Source organism: Capricornis sumatraensis, chromosome 6 (assembly GCF_032405125.1).
Source record: "Capricornis sumatraensis isolate serow.1 chromosome 6, serow.2, whole genome shotgun sequence".
In the NCBI taxonomy this organism is placed as follows: Eukaryota; Metazoa; Chordata; class Mammalia; order Artiodactyla; family Bovidae; genus Capricornis; species Capricornis sumatraensis.
Window position 1 is genome coordinate 31,926,979 of NC_091074.1, and position 17,832 is coordinate 31,944,810.

General features: G+C 37.8%; 1 protein-coding gene across 3 annotated transcripts in view; it reads right to left on the reverse strand.

Annotated features, from left to right (window-relative positions):
- Positions 1-17,832, reverse strand: part of FOCAD (focadhesin) — a 273,360-nt gene that overhangs the window by 171,538 nt on the left and 83,990 nt on the right. For all 3 annotated transcript variants that reach the window (XM_068973925.1, XM_068973926.1, XM_068973924.1), the window contains one exon: positions 16,150-16,407. In XM_068973925.1, the coding sequence (XP_068830026.1) occupies positions 16,150-16,407 (258 nt within the window). The remainder of the gene's footprint in view (positions 1-16,149; positions 16,408-17,832) is intronic.

The window sequence follows — 17,832 nt, forward strand, 5'->3', positions numbered from 1 at the left end:
AAATGTACTTATTAGGGCAAAAATCTTGATCCACCTTGAAAAAATAAGCAATATTCAGTGCCCACTAAATGGTCAACTTAATTTTTAATGGTTAAATGGCATGGCAAGAATGGTTCAGGTAGTTGTGAACGTTAAATGTCTGGGTATGTCTTCACTGGCTTTTGAACAGTTTCAAAGAGCAGACATGAGGATTCATTAGCTCTTAGCACATATGAACCTGCTCCAAAGGCAGCCCTGAGAGTTGCCTAGCAACAGTGCATTTTGCATCTCTCATCATCCCCCAAGATGCTGCAGCAGCAGCAGCAGCAGCTAGGTCAAGCCTCTCATTAGCAACCTGAAAAAGCATTTTTATCTCCCATTTTACAAAATTATTCTTATTTTCAGGTAAAGCGCATGTATCTATATATTATTCTTACTGACAATGTAGTCTCTTCCCTCTATTCCTTCTTACCAATCCCCGTTTCAACAGATATGTTTTAATGAACCCAACAAAATATCTGTAACAAAAGCAGGCACTGAGAAATCCAACAGAATTTATATGCCTGTTCACAGACTCTAATAGTTCCATATCTTTAGGGCAATAAACGAAGCTTCAGAAGAAGGAAAGACGACACTGCAGTCAAATAACGGGGAGAAAAAAGTCAGTTCTTTGACTTCAAAATCAACAAAAAATCTACCCAAATTATTTGCAAAGCTATTGATAGTTAGTCTTATTTCTTTCTCATCCTCACAAAAACTATTTGCAACCATATAGCAAAACAGCAAAAAGGCAGAAGATTCCAGAGTGGTACTAAACTATAACAAATGGATTGACAGTTTATAATGAATGCAATCTATTGGAAAGGTACTCTGGTTCCCAATTTAATAACTGTGTTATAAAGCTTCAACTCAGATCAATAGCTATTCATTCACTTCTAAAAATATTTCCTAAAATTAATGCTCAGCATGGTTGCCACACAGAGCTAAAATATATACGCACATAATGTTTTATATACAAAGACTTTAAAAAAGATAAACAAAATAATCCCATAGACTTTTCATTTTGTGTATTTTAAAGTGCTTAATCCAGATTTTGACATGAACCACATACATCCTAGTCTCTGAGCTTGTATGCTATCATGAATTTCCCTATGGAAAATATTACAGAATGTGCATGACATGTTACAAAAGATAAACTATGGGGCTAATAGATTAAGAATGGTATAATAAGGAACATTTAAAAGCAACTGTCATCACACCAAATCAAAATAAGTACATTTTTAAAGTGATCTGAAAGGAACAATATGATTTCCCCCCCTCCCCGAGGCCCCTCCACCTGCCCCCCACCTTTTTTTTTTTTTTACAAACACCAAAAAATGAATCTTTAGGAGGATCTCCCAGAAGGGTGTCGTTTACCACTAAAATATTTCATTCCAGCAGTTGAAAGACCATAAAAGGGTGAATGTCCTCCAGAGTCTCTAATAACAGTAATAGATCTTGTGTTACTATTCACAAGTGACCTCTCAGTCAGGCGATTTAATTTTTCCCCCTGCAGCATGGTTGGTTTCCCACACAGTGTAATAACAGTTTTTGCACAACAAGACAATTCATCTGATTAGAAGGACTATATTAAGTCTTTCATGAACAGCATGTGTCATTACAGCTTCAGCGAGGGTTTGATTTAAGATGACCTAATATATACATGCACGATTCTTCGTTTTTCTACTGTTTTAAAAAAGATTCCTGACTTTCTTCAGCATCCCTGGTTTCAAAAACTAATTAAGAACTCATCAAATTGCTCAGTGAGCACTCTAAGTCAGGTACTAAGAATTCACCAGGAAACAGAAATGTGTATAAGGCTTCTCCTTTCTACGTGGACCAAATGAAATTCTACTAATATCTCAAAAAACAAACAAAAAAAAAAAACATGAAAAGAGACAGAATGAGCATAACTGGTTATTGTAATTACTTTAATGTTTCACATTTCAACAATGCACTATTAATTATAAAGACAATATGGCATTACCAAGAAAAACTTCAGATAAAGTGAATTTTGAGACTCCATTGTAAATCTCAGCAAAGCACAAAAAATTTAAAATTGGAAACCAGAGGGAAAGGTGTGAAATGAAACAACCATCTGGCAATCTCTATGATAATAAACGGTTCAGCATCATTCAGTGCCCACAGAAGTTTAAACCTAGGAATGTCCATACATTTCTTACTGCCTTGCTGATGAGATTGAGAAGCTTATCCAGAATCTCTGCAGCAAAGGGCTATAGTGACAGTTGGAGGAATTCTTAGGAGTTCCCTTAACCTTACTACTTTAAATTTAGGCTAATATTCTTGGCTTCCCCCTCCCATCTCTGAATCTAGGCAGGCTCCTCTGAGGAGTAGCATCAGCACTCCTTTGTAAGGTTAGGAGTGTCCTTACACCCACCCTGCTCAAAAAGATTCTCCTACTGCTCCATGGTCAGCAGCCCAAACCTGTAAGATTAAGTTCTGTTTAGACTTTTGATGCAGGTAAGATGCTCTCTTCCAGTTTGATTGTTCCACTCCATCTAGGAATTCCGCTTCTTTGAGCAGAGGTCTGTATGTCCCATGAGTGCTAAGTTGCTTTGGTCGTGTCCGACTCTTTGCCACCCTATGAACTGTAGCCCATCAGGCTCTTATATCCATGGGATTCTCCAGGCAAGAATACTGGAGTGGATTGTCACGCCCTCCTCCAAGGGATCTTCCCAACCCAGGGATCGAACCCGCATCTCCTGTGGCTTCTGGATTGCAGGTGAATTCTTTTACCGCTAAACCACCAGGGAAGTCCATATGCCCCTTAAGCAAACTCTAAAATGAGCTGAGACAATTCCACTATACTTGCCTTTCCCCTGCTGCCCACATTTTATCCATAGGAAACACTAACATATCTTTTGCTTTGAATAAATTCTAGGCACACAAGTCAATTCCTGCATGGTGGTACTCTTTTTTTTGTCACCACTATCCCAGCAGCCAGCCCGCCCATTACTTCCCATTAGATGTGGGTGGGGAGGTAGTCATCAACTCATCGCAATTGTCTGCCCACTCCAGCTGCAAGGGGTCCATGTCAAGCTGGATGGGGGGTATGGAGTTTCATTGCAATCTCTGTCACCAGGCTTGAGATAAGGGGCTGGCCCTTGTAGGACTCAGCAGACTCCAGCAACTTTCGCCAAGAATCCTCCTCCTTTTCTTCACCTAACCTTTCATTTCCTAACTTCTAGACCCTTGATATGAGTAACAGGCTAAAAATTGTAATAGTACTCCAGCCTTGAGGTTTATTCCTACTACTCTTCAAATTCTAGAGGGTATTCTGTATTAAAACTCATTTTAGTATCTTAAGGTCCCTACCGAAAATTCTAACATTCTGTTGTATAACTTTATCTCCTCTATGTCCTATTATCTCAATACTTTAGATAAATTCTCATCTCTGGCTTGACTGCAAGGCTCTTGTATCTTCTTTCCAAATAACTGTCCAGTATCCACTCCAGGATCAATTTTCCTCCCCCTATATATCCTAGTTTAATATGGTACAGTTAATACTTGCAGTCTTGTTACCCACTGTCACCTGCCACACATCTGTGTCTCTGCATATGCTCTCCCATCCTGCTAGAATGCCTTTCCAGTCCCCTACATCAGGGAAACCCGTGGACTTCTTCCTATGTGTTCCAGAGACATTTATATACCTACACAATGGCAGTCGCCACCTTGTACTGAAAAGTAATTTTTAATACCTCTGGCAACAGACTAGCATCTATGATTCCTGGAAACAAAGACCGTGTCCTTTCATCTTAGTATCACCTGAACTTGCCATGTGGAGGGTATGTAATATATACATGTTGAATGATTAAACCAATGGCTTAAAAATGCTTGATAAATAAAATGGGACCTAATAAAAGCAAGATATCTACAGTATTTCAAGCTAAATGATAATTCCACTTAATGCAGATCAAGTTGCACCATTAAAGCTTGAATACAATTTGACAACTAAATACACGTAAGTACCGTAAAATGCCACCAGTATAATTATCACTAATAACTCAGACTACGAGAAACAATGAAGGTAGACAAGACTGGATTAGAGAAAAATGTTAAGGAAATAAAATTCGATTACTGTCACGTATATACTCTAACAAACTAATTAGCCAAGTGTTGCCAAGTACCAGTCCCTGCTGATGGGTCTTAATGAATAGCTAATTTGATCATTTTAAACTGGCACATTCATTGTACTAATGCAAATGAGCAAGCTCAAGCTGCCTAAAAACAATAGCATCAACATCAGCTTATGTTTTAACTCAGCCTATATAAAATTACCCTGAACACTAAATTAATAGGATTTCATTTAATAAGATTTTACTGTAATCTAACCTAAACCCTGTCCCTGGACTCCACACCGTTTCCTCAATTAATCTGGAAAACACATGCAAATATTGGAAAAGAGTTTATTGTTTCTAGGATCGTGGGCACATACATCTAATACATTTGTGTATTAATTCAATGCGGCAACAAAATAAGTGTCAAACCCAGCAATTGGGCAAGGTTGCTGCTGCTGCTGCTGCTGCAAAGTCATTTCAGTCGTGTCTGACTCTGTGCAACCCCATAGACGGCAGCCCACCAGGCTCAGCCATCCCTGGGATTCTCCAGGCAAGAACACTGGAGTGGGTTGCCATTTCCTTCTCCAATGCATGAAAGTGAAAAGGGAAAGTGAAATTGCTCAGTCGTGTCCGACTCTTCGCGACCCCATGGACTGCAGCCCACCAGGCTCCTCCGTCCATGGGATTTCCCAGGCAAGAGTACTGGAGTGGGGTGCCATTGCCTTCTCCTTGGGCAAGGTTACTAGGAAGCAAAACAAGGGAGGCACAGGTTCTCTTGAGGAATTCCTTTTATGAATTCCAAATCTAATTGTGATTCACTGAAAATTTCCTTTGACGATAAATACAGGACATTTCAGGATGGTTAATTTGTCCTTATCTATCTTTAATGCTGTTTGTGATATGACAAGTTCAGATTACATATTTTTTTGTATGTTGGTTTTTTTTAGATCGAGAAAAGAAATACACAAATTCTCTTAAATGCAGATGTCAACCACTACCACAACAGTGTGCATAAACTAGAGTGGCAAGACACATGGTCTCTAAAAGTCCAACCAATACACCAGAAGCCTGACATGTAGAAATGATCCCACTTCTTAACTATCTGTCTGGCTCCACTGAATGTGGAGCCAGACATCTAACCCATTTGAAGTAAACTGACTTTAGAATGCCCAATTTCAGTATACCAACTACTCTAAAAACTTGCCAAGATGTCCACTCTCTTATCTATTATGAAAAGCTCACAACTGTCACTAGTAGGGTATAACCCCAATATGCTGAAAAGACAAAGGAATAGCATTAAGTCTCAAGACTTCCAGTGATGGAGCTCACATAGTTGTTTAACTTTAGCAATTTTGAAGTAAACCTTTCCCACTAAACCCAGCAAATCATGGCCCATCATCTCAATTACAGCTATCAGAGAGTAGCTATAATTGTGATGAAGTATCAACAGCTTTCTTTTACTTCCCTTTACTTTCTTTTATAAGAAAATTAAATCTAAAGTAGAAAGGTATTGCTAATGAACCTATGGTTCACCACATAAAACACTCCAGTACCTCCAAAAATTTATTTATTCCCACCTTTTGCCCAACAGTAGCACTCAAAAAGGATCGCGTAAGTGTCGTATATAAAAAGTAGCACTTCATTTGTAATAGAAACAGGCAATAAGACTCTACAAGTTAATTTCAAAGATGTTTGTTTAACTTGGACTTGTTCAGCAACAGCTCATGCATCACCTATCCCAGGTATCCTATTACGACTTAGCCACTGCTTTCTGGGCCTTTACAACCATGTAGGCTTCCCTGCATCATAGTGCGTATCACAGAATATTCTAACTGTATACTGTCCATCTTCCCTACGCACTGTGAATCCACCAATAATTATCTTTGTATCCCAAGTTCCAATTAAACTGTGTGCCCCAAAGAGGTTCTTCATGACTACTTACTAAATGATTCTATAATGCCCTGTCAAGCTCTTAAATGAATAGCATATCTTATTAAACGTTTTAAATACTTCAAACTTTAAAGCTAAGGTATGATTTTTCTCAACATTTTATAAAAGTTGGTTTTCCAAATAAAGGGACTACAACAACTTACATTTTTGCTCACTAAAAGGCCATGTCTCTAAAGAAGTCATACAGATGGCCAGTAGGCACATGAAGGGCTGCCTATTGAAAGGCTGAAAAATAAATGGTAGGAGATGCCTACTGGCAGCTTCACCCTGAGGAGTCTTGCCATGATACAAGTAGGCAGGGGGCCAATACCTTCTTCTTCCTTCCCTGCCCTCTGACTAAATAAGAACAAATATATTCTGGCAGTGGTGGACTTCATGTATTTCTCCCTCTAGAAGAATTCCGCATGCCTGTTATGAAATTCAAAGTTACCACGAAATCTGTTACCCTCTGAGTCCTTTGCCAGCACTAGAAGCCCATTCCAAGCAGGTTTAAAGCAGAATACAAAGCTACTGCTAACTAATAGTCAATTTGGAGCAGACAGACTCTGCTGTTACAAATGCAGTTCTAGGCCCCATGCTCATCAAATTCCACCCGCATCCTTTCTGTTACTCACTGTTCAGTGACACAACAAGACAAATGGCTTTTGTTTCAGTCTATTAGTAAGCCAGTGAGTGTCACAGCGATATAGGGTTAAACTGAAAAATCACAACAATTCTATCAGTGAGAATTTGAAGCAATTCATACTCTGAGTCTTCTTAGAAGAAACTCAGCCTACTATGAGCACTCAGGAACTCAGGAAAGGTAAGAAATTGACACAGAACTGCTTTCCTGAGTATAAACTCTAGGCTTCATGCAAAAAAAGCCTGAAAAAACATTAAAAAATTTAAATGCCAGTTAAAAACATTTCATTCCACAGATATCTATGTGGGGTTTATAAAGAACAAATAAACATATTGCCACAGGATGGAGTAGATACTTGACCTTGTATTTTCATCTGTGTTTCTCTTTGTCTAATTGTTTCATGCTGACAGGCTCATCCCAATTTTGCTCTAGGCATAATCGATACTAAGGCTACAAGGGAATAGTAGTACAGCATTGCTTATCTAGAAAGCTCTTTATTAAAAGTACTGTACACTCTGGCTTCTTTTTGCTGGTGTGAAGAACACAGGAAGCAGGCTGACTTCAGGGGGGCAGCAATTCATAGAACTCAGTGACAACAGAACAGAATGCAATGTGTCCAAAGACTCTTTGTGCAAGTTCCTTTATAGAATATATTTTCTCCTTTTCTCACAGCAGTAACTTACAGACCATTAAATTTCACACATTTCCTATTCATTTTCCATGTTAAAATATGGCTAATGACCCAGAGGAGAACCATCACAGGATTCTGCCCTGAAAGTCAACTTTTTACTGTTTGATAATCTATGACTTCTAAAAGACCAGCACGTCCTGGGCCATGAACCTGCCCTCATAAGTGATTTAAATGGCTCAAACATGGGTATGCTGTCAAAACAACACCAAAAAAAAGCCCTGGAAATATTACAAAGGATAAAATAAAATGATCAAAGGTTGTAATTGTTTCATTAAGACCTCTAGCTAGACTTAACAATCAAAAGGTAAAAAGAAAGCAAAAGTCCACAGAGTTGTAAACGCAAAACCAAAGTAAGAAAGAAACAAACAAACCAAAGAAACACAACTCTACCCCACTTACAAACAAGAGCAGAGCATGTAAGTACCAAGGGTTTGAAAGAGGCATTGGGTTTCACAAAAAATTTGTTAAGTTCCTCAGTGAAGGAAGCTAAGGAGGAGACCTTTGGTTCTCTAAAGCCAAATTCATAAATTTTTCTTCTTTGGCATATTTCACTTTATAAACAAGTTAAAAAGAAATTATTATGCCTTACGTGTAGCAGTTAGAGTTCTTCCACTAAAGGTGAAATACTAAGCTACTGCACAATTTTACTTTAAACCATCTCAGCCTATCGAAAAGTTATTCATTTTCATGATTAATGTTCCATTCAGATGTCTAAGTATTTAGTCTTGCCATAAATGCTTAACAATATAAGTAGAAACATAGAAAGAAAACACATTTTCCTACATTTTAAAACCACTAGCAAGCAGCCTGGATTCCAAAAGAGAATATAATCTATTGTCAGGTGTTCTCTTTACATCTATTTATTAAGACATACTATTGAGTAGCTAATAACCTATAGGAGGCTTTTGTTGAATCACACATCTATGTAAAAAGTAGCTTCTTCCAACACTTCTATTATTCTTTAGGATATAATGCTTTGGGTAGAGAAATCTCAGTTCCAATAGTTACAGGGAAGCTGTATTGTACTGTATAGTCAATAATATAGCTAACATAATAATTATTATATATTTCATATATCACTACACAATAATTATAACAAATATTATACTAATTAGCCAATGATACAGTTAATATAATTTAACTAAGCTAATAGATATTAGAGAAGGTTTTAAGAGGTGAGCAATATCCTTTTCTTCTCAAGGGACCAGAGAAGTACTGTGAGGAATTGGGGGTGAGGGTGAACCCCAGGCAGACACAGAGAGAAGTTTATTTGAAGCTGCCAGAAGGAATATGGGTGGGTATTACTTGAAATCAGCGTCAGTCAGAGTTGGCAAAGAAATAAACATAATTCAAAATGGGAAGGAGAGTTAGGAAGAGAGGAAGAAAAGGTGTGAAACCCCCTCTCACCTCTCTCCCCACCCTATCCCTCTGGTTTGTCCCAGAGCGCCAGCTTTGGGAGCCCAGCTTCAAGCATCACACTTGCACTGGCCATCTAGTTTACATATGGTAATGTGCACGTTTCAGTGCTATTCTCTCAAATCATCCTACCCTCCATCAAGTATGATTAAGAGGTACACAGTACAGATCACTGGCCAGAACAGCCATCATCAAAAAATCTACAAAGAAAAAAATGTTGGAGAGGGTGTGGACAAAAGGAAGCCACCCATCGTGTTTGGTGAAGATGTAAACTGGTACAGCCACTATGCAGAGCAGTATGGGGGCTCCTTAAAAAACTAAAAATAGAGCTACCATATGATCCAGCAATCCCACTACGGGGCATATGCCCTGAGAAAACCACAATTCAAAACAAACACATGATCCCAATGTTCACTGCAGCACTATTTACAATAGTCAGGACATGAAGCTGGTGGAAAGCTGCTACATAACACAGGGAGCCCAACCTGGCACTCTGTGACAACCGAGAGGGGCAGGATGGGATAGGGGTGGGGCTTGGAGGGAGGCTCAAGAGGGAGGGGATATTTATGTATACAGTTATGACTGATTCACGATGTTGTATGGCAGAAACCAACGTAACACTGTAAAGTAATTATACTCTAAAAAATATGATCAACACACTTATTGAAATAACCTATAATAAAACAAGCAATAAAATAAGGTGCTATTATCAATTCTATTTGAGACTGTACTGGAGTCCTAGTCAGTGTAGTTGAAAAAATAAAATAAAATAAATTTAAAAGATACATGCACCCTAATGTTCACTGCAGCACTATTTACAATGTAGAGGACATAGGAGTGACTTTAATGTCCATCAACAGAGGAATGGATAAAGAAGATGTGGTGCATATATACAATGGAATATTAGCTGCAAAAAAGAAAAAGAATGAAATCCTTCATTTGCAGCAACACGTATGGACCTGCTGCTGCTGCTGCTGCTAAGTCACGTCAGTCGTGTCCGATTCTGTGCGACCCCATGGACTGCAGCCCACCAGGCTCCTCCGTCCATGGGATTCTCCAGGCAAGAGTACTGGAATGGGTTGCCATTGTCTTCTCTGATGTATGGACCTAGAGATTGTCATATTGAGTGAAGCAAGTCAGACAGAGAAAGAAAAATATTACAAGATACTGCTTATATGTGAAATTAAAAAAAAAAAAAGGATACAAATGAACTCATCTACAAAACAGAAATAGAGTTACAGATGCAGAAAATAAACTTATGTTTACTAGGGGTAAGGCTGTGCTTAGTCACTCAGTTGTGTCTGACTCCTCGCGATCCCATGGACTGTAGCCTGCCAGGCTCCTCTGTCCATGGGGATTCTCCAGGCAAGAATACTGGAGTGTGTTGCCATGCCCTCCTCCAGGGGATTGTCCCAATTCAGGGATTGAACTCAGGTCTCCTGCATTGCAGGTGGATTCTTTACCATCTGAGCCACCAGGGAAGCCCGTAGAAGTAGGATGATAAATTGGAAGATTGGAATTGGCATATACACATTACTATATATAAAGTAGATAACTAATAATAAGGACCTACTGTATAGCACAGGGAACTCTACTGAATACTCCCTAATGGCCTATATGGGGAAAAAAAATCTAAAAAAGAGTGGATATATAGAACATATTCATTTTGCCATACACTGAAACACAATATTGTAAATCAACTATACCCCAATAAATTTTTTTTAAATACTATAAAATTAAAGTTCATAAAATGTCCCCATTTAGACCTAGGATCCACATTATTTCTTGATTAGAGATTGTGTTTATATTCACACCACTGATTTCAAACTAGATATGGCCAGATCTGGACAAATCACAGAGGTAGGAAATAGCTTTCTGAAGAAGAAAGAATAAGGCCAACTGGACATTACTGTTTATGAGCCATGAAACCATATGCTTCAATTGTCATTCAGGCATCTCTTAGGGCAGACTGAATGATTTATATCAAATTGTGGCAAAACAAAATTACTCACAGTACCAGAAAGGCAGGAACTGTTACAGAAACATAACCAAAAAGTACATGAATCTATCAACTGCAATTTCCAGAAAAAACACTAATTTAGGAATTAGATGGCATTCCCATATATTATAAGCACAGACTAAGATATGAAAATCTTCCTCTAAACTAAATCAATGTGTTTAAAACTTTCAAGACCTCCATGGGAATTCACAGAGAATGCTTTTTCTTGGATCTTTCCCCAGAACACTCTAAGATATTCCTTCCAAGAATATAAAAGGCACTTAATTTTTACTGAGCACCACCTGGCCTGAGCTTATATCTTCTGCAAATTATGTCTCATGATGTCTGGGTAAGAGAACTATATGGATTATTAGTAACTGCTGACAGCATTTCTAGACATGGAGGAAAAACATTTCTTACTCTTTTTTTCAAGTGTTGATTTATTGCCGTAGCCTTGAGTAACTATCTAGTTATTTTAACACCGTCATCTGTATCCAGTTAACTAAAATGGTACTCAAAAGGCCAAGTTTCCTTCAGACTATCTAGCTCCATTAGACTTCCACAGCCATAAATGTATTAAACCCAGTGGAAAATGCATGCCACAGGGGAACCAGGTGAGGAGGGATGGAGGACGAAAACTCAGGGGGGAAGGGGATCCATCAATGTGCATGATAAGAATAATAATCACTTTTTTATAGATGACCAGTGCAAGTTCGACGCATGAAGCAGGGGACTCAAAGCCCATGCTCTGGGACAATCCAGAGAGATGGGGTGGGGAGGGCTGTGGGAAGGGGGTTCAGGATGGGGGGACACGTGTGCACCTGTGGCTGATTCATGTTGATATATGGCAAAAACCATCACGATATTGTAAAGTAATTATCCTCCAATTAAAATTAATTAATTTAAAAATAAAATCATTAGGTGACTAATTAATAAGGAACTATGAGAATCAGGCTTATAGAATGTGAATGCACTGATCAATCTTAACATTACAAAAAGTGAGACAATCCAGATATAATATTAAATGAACACTTGATTTTCAGCAAAGATGTGAACACCTGATTTTCAACAAAAGGTAACTCAATGGAAGAAAGATAGTCTTTTCAACAAATGCTACTGAAATCATTGAATACCCATGCATAAAACAAATAACTGTTTGGACTGATTCAAATAGAAACGTTCTATTTGATTATGGTGGTGATTATGTGATTGTATATAACTGTCAGAACTCACCAAACTGTAAACTTAAAAAGAGTGAATTTAATGTATGTAAATTTTTCCTTAATAAATCTAAGTTTAAAAAATTACACTTTTAAAAAGGTATATTTTCTCATCATTATTAACTCTAAAATTATTAGTTGATATTGATAACTTACATTGATAAGTACTATCAAAAATAATTTCTATTAGTCTCATAATAAATAATAACCATCATACCAAATATACTTCAAACCTGGCATATCTTTCAAACTTTTAAAAGATTTTCTTTCACAAGATTTTACAGTAGGATTCTTATAATAAATTATGGTGTTATACAAACACAATACTTTGATAAGCATACTGTACGCCAGTAAACTCTACGAAGAGGTTATCCTTTCTCTAGAGGAGCTCCTGATCAAGAGATCAAATCCAGGTCTCCTGTATTGCAGGCAGATTCTCCACAATCTGAGCCACCAAGATAAGCCCATATAGAGGTAGAAGACAGCCTTTAAATTCTTACTTTTACCTACCTATTAACTTAGCATCTGCTTACTAGTAGGCTAAGACTTTTCTTTAGTATTTATCTACTCCCCCATGAATTTGAGCCAATGATTGCTAAAATACAACACTAGCTTTTTATAAAGTAAGAAACGTCAAACACACATGAAATAAGAATACATGTCATGTAGTCATGTCAACTTAACGAAAGAAGTAGAAAATACTCCTCCAATAAGAGATCGTGACCCTAATGCATCCATTTGAATCTACTTCAAGCAGTTATTCACAATTAGAGAACTTGCTTTTTCTTTTTCATTCTTTTTGTGTGTTTGGCCGGGGGGGGGGGGGGGTGTTTTTTTAATTGAAGGGTAATTGCTTTACAGTATTTGTGGTTTTCTGTCATACATCAACAAGAATCAGCGTTAGGTACACCCATGCTTTCAAAATACTCATTCTTAACCTTTTGGCTGCTTTTCCTTCTATTTATAAAGACCAGAGAAATGATATGATATGGTTACTTCATAACGAAAAGAGAAGAAAAGAACACTATCAACAGACATATAGATCAATGGAACAAAATAGAAAGCCCAGAGATAAATCCACACACATATGGACACCTTATCTTTGACAAAGGAGGCAAGAATATTCAATGGAGTAAAGACAATCTCTTTAACAAGTGGTACTGGGAAAACTGGTCAACCACTTGTAAAAGAATGAAACTAGATCACTTTCTAACACCGCACACAAAAATAAACTCAAAATGGATTAAAGATCTAAATGTAAGACCAGAAACTATAAAACTCCTAGAGGAGAACATAGGCAAAACACTCTCAGACATAAATCACAGCAGGATCCTCTATGATCCACCTCCCAGAATTTTGGAAATAAAAGCAAAAATAAACAAATGGGATCTAATTAAAATTAAAAGCTTCTGCACAACGAAGGAAACTATAAGCAAGGTGAAAAGACAGCCTTCTGAATGGGAGAAAATAATAGCAAATGAAGCAACTGACAAACAACTAATCTCAAAAATATACAAGCAACTTATGCAGCTCAATTCCAGAAAAATAAATGACCCAATCAAAAAATGGGCCAAAGAACTAAATAGACATTTCTCCAAAGAACACATACGGATGGCTAACAAACACATGAAAAGATGCTCAACATCACTCATTATCAGAGAAATGCAAATCAAAACCACAATGAGGTACCACTTCACACCAGTCAGAATGGCTGCGATCCAAAAATCTGCAAGCAATAAATGCTGGAGAGGGTGTGGAGAAAAGGGAACCCTCCTACACTGTTGGTGGGAATGCAAACTAGTACAGCCACTATGGAGAACAGTGTGGAGATTCCTTAAAAAATTGCAAATAGAACTGCCATATGACCCAGCAATCCCACTGCTGGGCATACACACCGAGGAAACCAGAATTGAAAGAGACACATGTACCCCAATGTTCATCGCAGCACTGTTTATAATAGCCAGGACATGGAAGCAACCTAGATGTCCATCAGCAGATGAATGGATAAGAAAGCTGTGGTACATATACACAATGGAGTATTACTCAGCTGTTAAAAAGAATTCATTTGAATCAGTTCTGAAGAGATGGATGAAACTGGAGCCGATTATACAGAGTGAAGTAAGCCAGAAAGAAAAACACCAATACAGTATACTAACACATATATATGGAATTTAGAAAGATGGCAATGATGACCCTGTATGCAAGACAGGAAAAAAGACACAGCTGTGTATAACGGACTTTTGGACTCAGAGGGAGAGGGAGAGGGTGGGATGATTTTGGAGAATGGCATTCTATCATGTATACTATCATGTAAGAATTGAATCGCCAGTCCATGTCTGACGCAGGATACAGCTTGCTTGGGGTTGGTGCATGGGGATGACCCACTGAGATGTTATGGGGAGGGAGGGGAGGGGGGTTCATGTTTGGGAACACATGTAAGAATTAAAGATTTTAAAATTTAAAAAAAAAAGAAAAAAAAAAGAAAAGAACACTATCTCCCACTTCTAGTCTTCTTTTATACTTTTCAAAAGACTTTAACTCCACTTGTATGCTCTTATTAATTAACTACATTGCCTTTGCTGCTGCATGAATTTGGGTAACTATATGTAAACATTTTACCTCACCATTCACCTTAACAAGCAAAATTACACCTTTTTTTCTCATTTCTTTCAAAACTTCTAAGAAATTATCAATAGGAGCATTATATTTACTTTAATTTATGTTAATAGCACTGCTTCTTAAAGGACTTTTATTGAATAAACAAATGAACCTGGATGGTCACTCCAGTGCTTCGTAACCATTTCCATTTCATGGCACACATGAAAAATGTTTATAAGAATACTGGATCACACTAAAACTTCAAAGACTAAATGTATTTCCTGAGTATCAATACACATATTGATACAACATATGTTTTATACCAGTGGCAAACATAGGTCAGGTAACCTACTGAATGACTTCCTCAGATTATCTCTAGGCATTATTTGTGCATTTACTATCCTAAAGAGATTACCCAACAAGGTGTCAACAGTGAAAAAAGCATCCAGTAGAATCAGGATTGTTACAGAAGGTGAAGAGAGATAAAGCAGGAAGCAGGCTGAAATGACTCACATTACTCATACACCGTAAGACAAAGGTGCTTTAAGTACGTTATGGATCCACTTGCAGAATCAGACCAGAAAAGGTCTAGTCAGAGGGAAAACTTCTGTTACATATCAGCAGTTGTTTACTTGACAAAAGGGAATTAGTGCGACAAGTTGGGGACAAAAAAGAATTCCCCATACACTAACTTCACATCTTAAAGAAACTCACTTATCCCACCTTTACCATCAAATTGTGTTCCAAAAGGAACATATAACTTTCCTTAAAGAGATGGACTTTTTCCATACCATGCTTAAAAAAGAATACAAGCACAGGCACTAAGACAAAGAAGATAATAAAAACACCACACCTCCTTGGTTATGAAATCCTTCCCTTCACAGGAAATACATTTTAGACACTCGACCCAATGGAAAAAAATTACAGATGCCCATGCTAAATATATGGTTCATTAAAAGGGGGAGGAGGGACTTTATTAATAATGTCTGACGTCTTTATTATATTCCAAGAACTGTACAGATAGAAAAAATGACTCTTTGTCTTCACATTCCAGCATGTTGATCAGTACCATATATAGCAAGGACCCAGTGTTTTTTTTTTTTTTTGCTTATTAAATGGCTGAATAAAAATAGGATTAAATTCCAAGAAGTTAAAAAGAGATTAATGCCTATTATATAGACACATTTATTCTGAATTAATTAATTTTTCCACCTTAAAAGATTGATATTAGAACCAAGGGCCATGCATCTTGGAATAGGGTGCAAGAGTTAATGAAAATGTTAAAAAAAATTAGCAAATCCACCAATAACAAAAACAGCAGATTAGCATCCTGTGTAGATTCTCACTTGAAGTGCTTTCACTAAAGAAAATATTCACATCACTAAATATACATCAACTCAGAGGAAGGAGGGGAAAAAAATGGGAGAATAAAGATAGCAAAGAAAAAAGAAGCCTGTACTTTAAAACTGATAAAAATCATCCACAAAGAAAGAATAATTTTCGATTCCAATGTCAAGCTTTTCCCTCCTTACTGTTCTATTATTTTCTCGCTTTACCTGAGAGGAATCGGCCTGGGCTAATTCTGTAGTGACCTTCAGTATTTGGTGAAGATTTCGTCCCTTATCTTCAACAAGGAGGTAAGCCAGCAGAAGAAAAACATGAGCAGGGATCACTGTGGTTATAGGGAGCAATGACTCCACGGAAGCCAACCAGTCACTTGCCGCAGACTCTTCTCTCATTACTTCAAGGATCCTCCAGGCTGTAAATATTGAACCATACATGCTGGTTACGGGGAACGCAAGCTTGTAGGAGAGCTGAAAAATAAACACACAAAAAAGTATGAATAAATGAGGTAAATCTGTCAGAAATATATTTCTGACATTCATTTATTCTTTATATTTCAAGAAATAGAAGAAATCGATCCTTCCAACAAAATGAATACAAAATTTTCAATTCCTGACTCAAACCTCTCTGCACATATCTGAGCCAATAGGATTACACAAAAAGAAAAGGGTTGCCAGATAGAAACCCGAGAACAGTTTTATTAAAAATTATCCTCATGTTTACCATTTGCTCCCTGTTGGGGCTTCCCAGGCAGCACTAGTGGTAAAGAACCTGCCCGCCAATGCAGGAAATGCAACAGACACAGGGTCAATCCCTGGGTTGAGAAGATCCCCTGGAGTAGGAAATGATAACCCATTCCAGTGTTCTTGCCTGGAAAGTTCCATGGGCAGAAGAGCCTGATGGGCTACAGTCCATGGGGGCACAAAGACTTGGACACAACTGAGTGACTGAGCAAGGCAGAGAAAAAAAGGGGGGGCGGGGTCAATATACAAAATCCAGAGGCAACAGAGTTTGGAAAAAGCCATTATTATGTAAGAGGTATTTACCGGTGAGAACGAAGATAGAAAAAACAACAGCAACAACACTGTATTTGCCCATCCCTAAGCCCCATAAGAGGCAGCTCAGGGCAGATGGCAGATTTGGACTGAGGACAATTCATTCTTGTAATAGTATGTTGATAGTAACAGAGTTGGTTCAGCTGGAGTCTGGAAATTCATTAATAGTTTGTAGATAACTCCTGCAAGAAGCAGCAGCCTGACAGCTCTAAATTGAAATGATACCCAAAGAAGACGTTATGCTTAAGTCAGTCTGAGCAATGGCTCCTCGTGGAAGTCAAGTGGTACAATCAGGGTCAGAGACTGGATAGAATTCTGCCATTGTGAGTGGTGTGCCCAAACAGCCCAGAAGAAGCCACAGATACTAAAGAGGAATTAGATATTGCCTGTTCAAAAAATAATTCATTTAGAATGTGATGAGACAAATTAGAAATCTCTAGAGTATCACTGTCCTATTATTAGAGACTCACTTACATGAATAAAGGTAACAACTGAAAGGATGAGAAGTAAAAGTTAAGCCTTATGAAACTTTTTATTAACAACTTTATTGAGATATAATTCACATATCATTAGATCTAGGCTTTTAAAGTTAATAACTCAGAGGATTTTAGTAATTCATAAAGTTGTATAACCATCATCACCAGCTAATTTTAGAACATTTTTCTACACCCCAAAAGGAAACTCCATGCCCATTAAAGTGTAAGTTACTCGGTTGTGTCTAACTCTTTGTGACCCCATGGACTGTAGCCACCAGGCTCCTCTGTCCATGGGATTCTCCAGGCAAGAATACTGGAGTGAGTTGCCATTTCCTTCTCCAATGTCCATTAAAAGTCCTTCTTT